The sequence below is a fragment of the Pseudomassariella vexata genome (genome assembly GCF_002105095.1).
Source record: "Pseudomassariella vexata strain CBS 129021 chromosome Unknown BCR38scaffold_15, whole genome shotgun sequence".
NCBI lineage: Eukaryota > Fungi > Ascomycota > Sordariomycetes > Amphisphaeriales > Pseudomassariaceae > Pseudomassariella > Pseudomassariella vexata.
The window spans coordinates 830,542-840,155 of record NW_024467970.1 but is presented as its reverse complement, the minus strand read 5'-3'; the positions used below and the strand labels follow the sequence as shown (position 1 = coordinate 840,155).

General features: G+C 51.2%; 4 protein-coding genes across 4 annotated transcripts; 1 reads left to right on the top strand and 3 right to left on the bottom strand.

The window, feature by feature from the left end:
- Positions 1–927, bottom strand: BCR38DRAFT_446992 (uncharacterized protein). The gene has a single exon (XM_040861127.1). It carries the CDS (start codon positions 783–785, stop codon positions 90–92), a length of 696 nt encoding a protein of 231 aa, XP_040711722.1. The 5' UTR covers positions 786–927; the 3' UTR covers positions 1–89.
- An 864-nt stretch (positions 928–1,791) lies between these two features.
- On the bottom strand, positions 1,792–3,342 carry BCR38DRAFT_460741 (phosphatase 2C-like domain-containing protein; the record flags this gene model as incomplete). Its single annotated transcript, XM_040862446.1, has 2 exons — positions 1,792–3,024; positions 3,280–3,342. 2 exons carry the CDS (start codon positions 3,340–3,342, stop codon positions 1,792–1,794), a joined length of 1,296 nt encoding a protein of 431 aa, XP_040711721.1.
- Positions 3,343–3,925: 583 nt separating this feature from the next.
- On the bottom strand, positions 3,926–6,770 carry BCR38DRAFT_413226 (helicase C-terminal domain-containing protein; the record flags this gene model as incomplete). The annotated part of the gene is made up of 4 exons (XM_040858810.1): positions 3,926–5,272; positions 5,326–6,033; positions 6,091–6,537; positions 6,585–6,770. 4 exons carry the CDS (start codon positions 6,768–6,770, stop codon positions 3,926–3,928), a joined length of 2,688 nt encoding a protein of 895 aa, XP_040711720.1.
- A 737-nt stretch (positions 6,771–7,507) lies between these two features.
- BCR38DRAFT_489266 (ribosomal protein L18e/L15P) lies at positions 7,508–8,612 on the top strand (the record flags this gene model as incomplete). Its single annotated transcript, XM_040864375.1, has 6 exons — positions 7,508–7,528; positions 7,586–7,596; positions 7,898–7,967; positions 8,029–8,093; positions 8,264–8,327; positions 8,394–8,612. 6 exons carry the CDS (start codon positions 7,508–7,510, stop codon positions 8,610–8,612), a joined length of 450 nt encoding a protein of 149 aa, XP_040711719.1.
- Between the last annotated feature and the right edge of the window lie 1,002 nt (positions 8,613–9,614).

Sequence of the window (9,614 nt, the reverse complement as noted above, 5' to 3'; positions counted from 1 at the left end):
GGGGAAAATAAGGAACCGACGCCCGTGACATATTGTCGTACTGTATAATGGGATTTGGATTCTACGCCTAAGCAGCCTGCAGCCCCAACTTACTTCACAAACACCTCATTCTTAACATGCCAAACCGTCATCCCCTTAGACCCCGCCATCCCCCTCAACAACCCAACCTTCTCCTTAAACACCTCAGTTTTGCGAAACGCCATATGCGCCTCAATGCTCTCCCATCCTAACACTAAGACCAGCGCACGACACATCTCACCCTTCCACTCCACCTCCTCGAGCGCAAACCCATGCGCGCACTCCCCACTCCCCCCCGTCGCCACAAGTGCTTCCTTCGTCTCATCAATAAACTGCTGCACAGCAATCAACGCGTCCTGCTGCATCTGCAGGGTAAACTCGTCTCCCGTGGGGAAATACGCGTGTGCCACTTCGGCAACGGCCGACTTGCCCGCCGCGCTGGTCGAGGCAATGGAGACGAAGTTGTCCAGGACCGTGGGCGGGGACGGGTCAAAGGGCACGTGGTAAGGTGCCGGAGGTGCGGTGATTAGAGGGGCGATGTTGGCCAGGAAAGAACCGTAACCCGGGCTTTGCACGAAGAGCTCGTGGGATGAGACATCCTCCCAGTCGACAAAGAGGACGAGTTTAGCGGCGTCTTCATGTTGCTTGGAGTAGCGCACTCGGCGGCAGCCCGGTTGCTCTAGGAGGGTCTTCCGCATTGGTTCGAGGGGCGCTAGATCGGCGCCGGGCTCCATTGCGAAGATGACTACTTCTGTGACAAACACCATGGTGCAGAATTTAACAGAAATAGCAGCGTGACTTTATTGTTGATAGTTGGGCAGTGGACGCTGAACTCCTGTAAAATTTCGGTAGTGGTGTAAGGTCCTGGTGTGTTTCCTGGAATGAGTTGTTGAAGTTGCCTGCAGTGTTTGCGTCACAAATGCGGAAGGTGCGCCCCCACCCTGAGCGCCTGAAACTACAGCCTGGGCCCCACTTCGGCATCGATGATTTGGGGGTCATTCGCCGCATTCATGCAGGCTGTCTGTTACATTGAAAGTTGTGATTAATCCCAAATAATCCAAGATATGAAATCTACAGTCTATCATTTTAGGCGGCTCAAGCCAATGCTGCTCTTCGGATCGACGTGGTCGGTAGTCTTGCTCTCAATGATATTCTGGGAACGGCATAACTCGAAAGAAGCCCCGAGGTGATTAAAAACGCATATACCGAGGTGCAATATGCCTATCATGAATCTTGTTTGATTCTGAATTTTTGACCTCTCTGTGGCCATAGCTATTGGTGTTGGGAGCGATAGTGTATATCTAAATCGTACATCGCAGTTTGCTTACCTACATATCGATAAACGCGTTTTCTTCAAAGGATATCTAAGGAAGTATTATATCCTATTGTCGTCATTCATGCCGAGTATGAATTTTGCATTTCTAAAGTGTCTGTGTTGTTACCAGATTTGATTCGTGACTGCACGTCAAATGTCGTCCTCACCTTTGCGCCATTGGTCTCAAGTAACCTCGTCAAAGTCTGAGTGCTAGACAGGGAGTAAGAATCCAGCACTCGGCCGTTCACCTGGTTCAATGGAAATACTTGTACTGTCCAGCTCTCTCGGCCTATTCTGAAGCTTGAGAAGTAAATATCATCTACCGTTGGACCGTACCAAACTATCTCCATCTAAGCCACCGAGGTCGTCAATGTCAATGCAGAAGACCATGCCACAAACGCCAATACGAACAAACAGCTAACTTGAGAGAACGTCTTGTCGGAAACTCCAGCTCCCATTCATTGACTCTTGAAAATAACAACCTGTACCGTAATGTCGTCACGGACATATCTGCTAAACGGCGGACCAAACACCAGTGTTCCAGCAACCATCTCATGGTTATTACCACCCAGTGCATTTCTCACCAGGTGAACCGCCGCATTGTCGTCTTGTATCGTAGTCCTCTCTTCCCTAAACTTGATCGGATTCTCCGTCTCCCAGCTATACCTCTGCAAGTCGAACGGAGCATATTGTTTCTCCGGTCCTTGGGACAGGGGCTTCCCCTTTGCCCTCCAGTCTAACCACTGGATAATCAACCCAACTGCCTGCTCACTAGACAATCGGTCCCACAGCCCATCCGAAGCCATGATGAGGAAGGTTGGCTGCTCGGTATTGATCTTGGTTGACGTGACAACCGGCTCAGCGATAAGATATGGCGGTGTCTTGATCGGATACTTGGCGTTGAGAGCAGGTGCATTATACGCGCTCGTAACTTCCTTCTGGAACTCATTAGTCCACTTCCAACGCCCGTCTCCCAGAGCCCGCGTCACCATGAGTCCGAGCATTCGGCCGTTTTTGCAGATACCCTCCTCCCCGGGGTGTTCGGCGTTGATGCGTGCGATCTCGGCTTCATTCGCTCCAGTCTGGTCGACAGAGAGCGGGACGGTCTCCCATGTTCCATCGGCCCCTTTCCGCCCCAGCACAGCTCGGGAGTCGCCTGCGCATGCAACGTGGAGGGTTTTCGTGTCGGGGTCGAACAACGAGAGCAGGGCGCATGAGCCGGCGTAACCGATTGCAAGTTTCATGACCTTATCCTGGTACGACTCGTCATTTCGCACGGCCTCGATGGCGCCATTGATGATGGCATCGTCCAGTGCGACAAACGCGTTCTTGATGGCCGACTGAACGGCCTCCACTGGTGCATTCTCTGATTCTTGGACCCTAGGACTAATCGATCGGGTGACATCTTGTAATGAATGCCTTACGAACGGCAGAAGCTGCTTCGTCAAATGCTCCGCCGTCTGCGACCCCGCATGCCCATCAAATACACCCCACGCCATCCAATTGCCTCCTCCACCGCCCGCGAGCGGCGAAGGAAACATGCCGTGCACGAAAAAGTCCTCGGTTGGGCCATTAGATGCGATGCGTACGCCATCATACTGCTCGAAGCCCGAACCGTTGGCCCCGCGCCGGGTGTACGCCCCTTTGTCTTGGTTTAAGATGCGCGAGACCTCGGCCTCGTCCGGGCCGGGCTTGACGGCGAGCTTATTCGTAGGTGCATCCTGAGCGCTTGTGAGAAGCGGTACTTCCTGGGCGTCAGTGTCGGCGAGCCAGAAAGTAGCGTAGCCAGCCCCGATGAATGCGCCTACTCCTGCGACGATAGCCAGGTAGCTTGGGCTGGTGGCTTGAAGCGAAGGCCTAGTCGCGTCATGTCGTTTGGCTTCCGGGATGGTGCGTGTGCTGTAGAGGCGAGGCGGGATGCTGGTTCTGGTACTGCAAGTACTTACACGACAGGTTACGCGTATGCTGGCGCAGGACCGGAGGCGAGGCAGGGTGGTGCAAGTGAACATAGTGTGCGATATCCAGGTTGATGTGCTCGACGATGTCTCCACTTCAGTCTCCGGCAAGCAACGAAGACGAATGAAAATCGAGCTTGCACTTCCCCAACCAAGCCGTTTCAAACTTGGGAAATCTAGGGAATGACAAACTTCCTTTTGACGACCCGGCTTCGTGTTATGGAAAGCAATGCATTAAATGTTGTCAGACGTGAGGTGCAGCTTTGCGGGATTCATGATGTCGCACCGGGGGTTGAATTCATTAGGCCCAATCAGTTTCATCACGGCAACCACTTCCCCGTAGGGTTCCGCATCCCCGTCGGACAAGCTTCAACTAGCCTGATGCTTGATAAGGGTTAATACACGCTTTCAAGCACGGACAGGCAATATACAACGTGGTTTTCTTCTAGAAACACTGCTGGTTTCAATCTGAATGGGTTCAGGCGATGCTAGATCGCATGGGACTTCAAGACAGCGACCCTCGTCCTCGGCTCTTAGCACAGCGGTTTGTATTGCTGTAAAGAGAGGAGCTCGTCCAAGGTTATCAACGTAACCAAGCCTCAGTAGTATAAGGATATACACGCCGTGAAGCGCATCCTCATACTTCCCCTTTACCCCTAAAGAAACCACTCATCTTACCCATCAACTGGCCCAACCCCTGCTTCTCGCTCCCTTCCACCACGCCCCCTCGAATCCAACCTGGCAACTTCCACCTAATTCTCTCATTCCCGAATCGCCTATCCACCAGCACAATGGCCGCATAGTCGCCCTTGTGCCTAATCGCACGCCCAATACTTTGATTCACAGCGCGCATGCAGGCATTTTCGTAAAAGTCGCGAGATGCCTGCTTCGCCAGGGATACCGCCTCTGATCTCGACAATGCAGGTTGAGCCGAGGCATCGTCGTTCACCGGAGCAGTGAGACGCGACATAGTGGTCGATTCGATATACTCAATTCTGGCTTTCCAGTCCGGTGAGTTAATGTTGGGATAAGGTAGCCCCACGATGATGACGCATCGACCTAGACGGTCCGAGAAGTTGATGCCCTCGCTCATCTTCCCACCCACTACACTGAGTAATAGTGCTCCCTTGGTTGTTGCGGCTTTCACTCCTAGCTTGACCGGGGGTGTCGACTTTCCCGAGTCTCCATCGCCAAGAATAGCCTCGCTGTACTGCTTCAGCGTCTCATCACTAGATCCACCTTTCGTCTCCCTGAACACCGACTTCTTGCCCTGGAGGCGGTCCCAGATCGAAGCTGGTTGTTGCGGGTCTAGAGCAGACCAAGCAGCGACAACCTCGTCTAGATACCCGTAGCTTGGGAAAAACACGACAACGCCGTCTGGCACGGCGCCGCACACATTCAGGATGGCAAGCCCAAGCTCATGGATCATGGACCGGTCACTTCGCTTTTGGAAGCTGAATTCATACTCGATGCTTTTGGGCCTGTTCGAAGTGAGGGTCCATACGCATAGACTGGAGCTGGGAATGACGTGCCCGCAGCTCAGCGTCGTGACCTTGCTTTTTGGCAGGTTTGGAAACAAGTGGGCGGTGTAGTCCTCGAATGGCGACATGGTGCCGCCTGCCAGAATAACCGCGTGGGCAGATGATGTAATGGATGAGAAAGCGTGGGTTGGTGAGAGGAGGAGGTAGGAGAGCTTGATGTCAAGATTTTGATCTTTGCCGCTAGTCTTGTGGTAGAAGATGCGGCCTTCCGAACTCAGGTTCGTGAGAGTAACGATAAAAGATAGAAGGGTGTGAAGTACCGGAGTTGAGGACACTGGGTGTGTCGTGCCGCTGCCTGCACCCTCTTCAACGTGCGTTGCGTACCCCTCAATCTTGTAGGTTAGCTTGGAGTCCTGGATGTATTGGATTAGTTTGTAAAGATTAATTTGATCAATCCCTTTAGTCCTGAGCAAAGCATTCGAGTCGACAATTCCTTGATCGGCCTATGGTAAATCAGTAGTTGACTTCATGCACAGGGGGTTTGAAAGGGGCGAACCTTCTGCTTCAGCGCTCCCTCCAACCATTCACTCAGCCCATCAACAACCCTGGCTACCTGAGCTACCATGATGCGATTCTCGCCCTTTAACTTCTTGCCAAACCTCTTGACATATACTCCAAGCATCTGCCTTCCACGCTTCAGTTCACCGAGACCTATCTCTGCGGCATGCACATTCGCCACAGCATCCATGATATTGTGGGCTTCGTCAATGATGACCACATTCCCCTCCAGCTTGATGCCCAGTGCATCTCTAGCAGTCTTCTGCAAGAGCAGCGGATAGGGAAGTGTGACGATCTCGGCACCAGCAATGGCAGTTCTCGAGGCATAGTAAGGACACACCGAGAGTTTCTTGCCCAGTTCAAACAAGTCCTCAATATCGGGGAGCGTCGCCAGAGCACCATCTCGGAACTGGTGTGTTTGAGCCAAGTTTTCGGCATTTGGCACGAATTGGCATTTGCTCTTCGACCTGGGCTGCTGCAACTCGGAACATCTGTCGTTTATTGCCGACAGAGATCCGAGCTTGGAGACAGCTGGGTTGATGCAGAGGCGTTGACGGGACGAAAGGGGCAGATGCTTGATCGCTTCGGGGTCAGATGCGGCGTCTCCAGAAAGCAGAGAGTCTGGTATTGACGGTGGGAAGGCCGGTCGTCGCAATTCTGAGATGAATTGTGTCAACTGCGAATGTGTCCTCGAGGTATAGTATATCTGCATTTGAAATCAACATGCCATTCACTCACTCGGCGAGTTATCTGGGGAGCACACCTTGATTTCCTGGTGTCCTGACTCATTGGCATCGTCCTGGGCTTTGATCCCTCCCATCCCGAGCTTCTCCATCAAAGCCCTTGTCTCTCTACTATAGCCTAGACCCCCATCACTTTCCGGCCTGTCGTCATCTCGATCATCGAGCAGCCATTCATCTTCACCCAGACTGTCAGAAGCACTGCCTTTGATGCTGTTGTCAAGCTTCCGCCGCTTAATACCACGCATTTCAAGGGCCTTCTCCTTAGCACGGATTTGTTCCAGTCGAGCTTCTCTTTCCTGCCATGTCTTCACAAGTTCTTCCCTCTTGCTCTTGAGCATCTGATTGATAATCCAATCTGGCTCATCTTTGATGTTCTTTGCAGCATCGGTTATTGAATACTCTAAGCTAGCCTTTTTGTGGTTTCGCAGCCACGTCACAGCCGCGCATATCAGAGAAAGAGATTTGCCCTGCTAAAGTCAGCCACGAGTAAGCAGTGGTCAAGTGCTGGGCCTACTGTGCCGGTTGGACTTTCAAGTATCCCTACTTGGCTGTTGCCTTTCTCTAGAACACCGTAGACTGTCCCCATGAATTGCTCTTGCACATCGTAGGGCGTGTATGGGTGGTGAAAGTCAATCTTCTGAATGCCATCTGCAACTTGATCTAGACTCGTTGGCCCAGACCTTTCGGTGCCTTCGGCCATTTTTGTACGTGGAAACCTGTGATAATTTTCGCAGTCCTCGCCCATGCGTCACAAGTACTGCACAACAGGCCCGGTCATGAACTTCATGTCTCATAACAGTTGCTTCGAGTAGAGGTGCACCAACGATGCATGCGGTTCACTTGAATCGACCATGAAAGGGAAAGTCAGACTTCGTCAAGGTCATAATTCGGATACCTTGACAGGAATAGATTTAGAAGAAAATAAGATGCGATTCTGAACCTTTGTCACTGTCAACTGGAAGTTGTGGAAAACGGAAGGGCAACAAGAGCACAGGGAGGTCTAGTACAAAATAGACTCAAAGGCAGACAATGAAACCGTCTTACTCTGGATGTGCCCTTGCCTTGGCCGTTCAATTTATTGCGTTCTGTGAGGATCGAGGCTCCGGATATGCGTGACTATGAGCGCGAAAGGCCTTACAATCTCATCGATCGTGTTGGCTGGCAATCAAAGTTGCGGTCGGTTGGTTGCACATTTGAATTGAAGTGGTTCATTGTTAATGTGGCTGATGTGCCTGCCATGTGTGGCCATACTTTCAGACCCAGTTTGAGAATCCATGCTCAAGCCACGCTATCACCCGAAGCCCTTCTCGGTTGTGTTAGTGCGAAAACTCCTGTTCCACACTGACAAGTTTTTTCCCCACCCCACACAAAAGTGCGAACCCGTGAATTGATTGCAGAATCATCAACTACACATCAACCAGTTCACCAGCCGCCATCATGCCGACCAGACTCAGCAAGGTACGCTCCTCAAATAGCTGGCTGAATGATTTGATAAACTGCTAACGTTGACTATAGACGCGCAAACAGTAGGTGGTTCTCATTTCCTAATGGAGAGGCTACCTCTGAGGCCCATTCATCGATCGTTCCTGCTCTCGTAGCGCCGGCTGGATCATGTCAATCTTCATTGAAGGAAGCACGCACAACAAGCTTGCGAACGCAAGAGGAGGGTCACAAAGTTTGCGCGGCTGACATCAATCGAACGAAGACATGCAACCAAGCCAAGTGCGCGACGAGGAAGGGACGATGGTGGACAGGGAAAAATACCCATGATACATGTTGTCTGGGCGCATCAAGAATTTTGCAATGGATGCTGACATGAGTTTCAAGCCGTGGCCATGTCTCCGCAGGCAAGGGTCGCGTAGGCAAGCACCGCAAGCATCCTGGTGGTCGTGGTTTGGTGCGTCTAGTCTATATTCCTCCTACGCTAAGACAAAACTGATTATAGTCAATCGTCATAGGCCGGTGGTCAGCACCACCACCGTACCAACATGGACAAGTACCATCCCGGTTACTTCGGTAAAGTGTATGCAGCCTTCAGATCCTTATTTCATCTTTCCTCTCCGGTCTGTCTAGTACAAAGATCGCCCAATTGAGCCTGGTTGGCATTGGGCACTTTGTTCGCGGACCATAACCCAGAACTTCTATATTACCACAGGACATTCGTCGTACAGGATCACTGATTTGTTATGATAGTGGTATGCGCTTCTTCCACAAGCAACAGAACCCATTCTGGAAGCCCGTCGTCAACTTGGACAAGGTGCGTCCCCTCGACAAGCATAGCTTGGACATGATAGTACGAGTTTATAACTGACAATTACAATAGCTCTGGTCTCTCGTCCCCGAGGAGACTCGCGATGCCTACCTGAAGGGCGAGAAGAAGGACACCGTTCCCGTCATCGACCTCCTCCCTCTCGGCTACTCCAAGGTTCTCGGCAAGGGCCGCCTTCCCCAAGTCCCCATCGTTGTGCGCGCACGATGGGTCTCTAAGCTTGCGGAGAAGAAGATCACCGAAGCTGGTGGTGTCGTTGAGCTGGTTGCATAAATTATCCAGGCTTTCTAGCAAACAGAATCGGATACCTCGTGCCTGACGGTTTGCATAAGCTGTATTGGGATCTCAAAGTGCCGAGCAGTGCGAAGCTGAGATCTAAGAGTATCACAAGGGATGGCATAGGGATGGCATGATTGACACGGCAGTCACAAAAAGGAGTTCATATGAATAAAACTGCTTTTCACCGTGTAATGAATATTTCCACTGTGGTACGTGAATGATGACGATCATGTATGAGGGTGACCTCGATTCATGAGTTCGAAAGTTCACTGAGCTGTCAAAATGGCACCAGCGTTTCGAAGCTCGTACCTGTTCGGGTTCTTCAAAGTGTCCGATTGTCCATTCCCGAGTGGTGATTATGTACTCACCAGGTCACTTCCGCAAGTCGGGCGTTCCGACATATACTGGATACCTCAAGTCTTGTCCTGGAAGTCCTGGAGGTTCCGGATCGGCCGGATCGGGCGGAATAGGCGGAACGGAAGTATGAGGCCTGAAATTGAAGATTACGTCGATATTTGAGAGCTAGCTTGGAGCAGCGTAACAATTCAGTAAGACACAATTGGGAGCCCGCCGGCGATGATGTCTGGGATATTTCTGTGATCATTCCATGTTATGATGTTATGAACTTGGTAAGTACATCGAGAGGCTGCTTGTAAAGCCTGCGAAATGTAGCCGCCACCGTCCAACTACTAACTTCACAAGTTCACGAGTCATGCAGGATAGTGTCTAAGCGCCTAGGAACTTTATCTAAATTTGGACAAAGACCTCGAATGATGTTGTGCTTCAATAGAAGAGAATCGTTTGTTAAATCTCCAACTTATTGTTAAAGCCACAATTCAGCTTGAGTAGAAATGGACAAGGCAATATCCCGTGTTTTAATGTTGATTTTCTCGGGTCAGGCGACACTTCCAGTTGTTATCTTTGACAAGTCATCTGTATCTATGCTCTAGCATGTGACATCACAGCCCACAGACTGAAGCCTGAGGAACCACTCAA

Coding starts and splice junctions, on each gene's coding strand:
- BCR38DRAFT_446992 (XM_040861127.1), bottom strand. CDS start 785: ATGGTGTTTGTCACAGAAGTAGTCATCTTCGCAATGGAGCCCGGCGCC.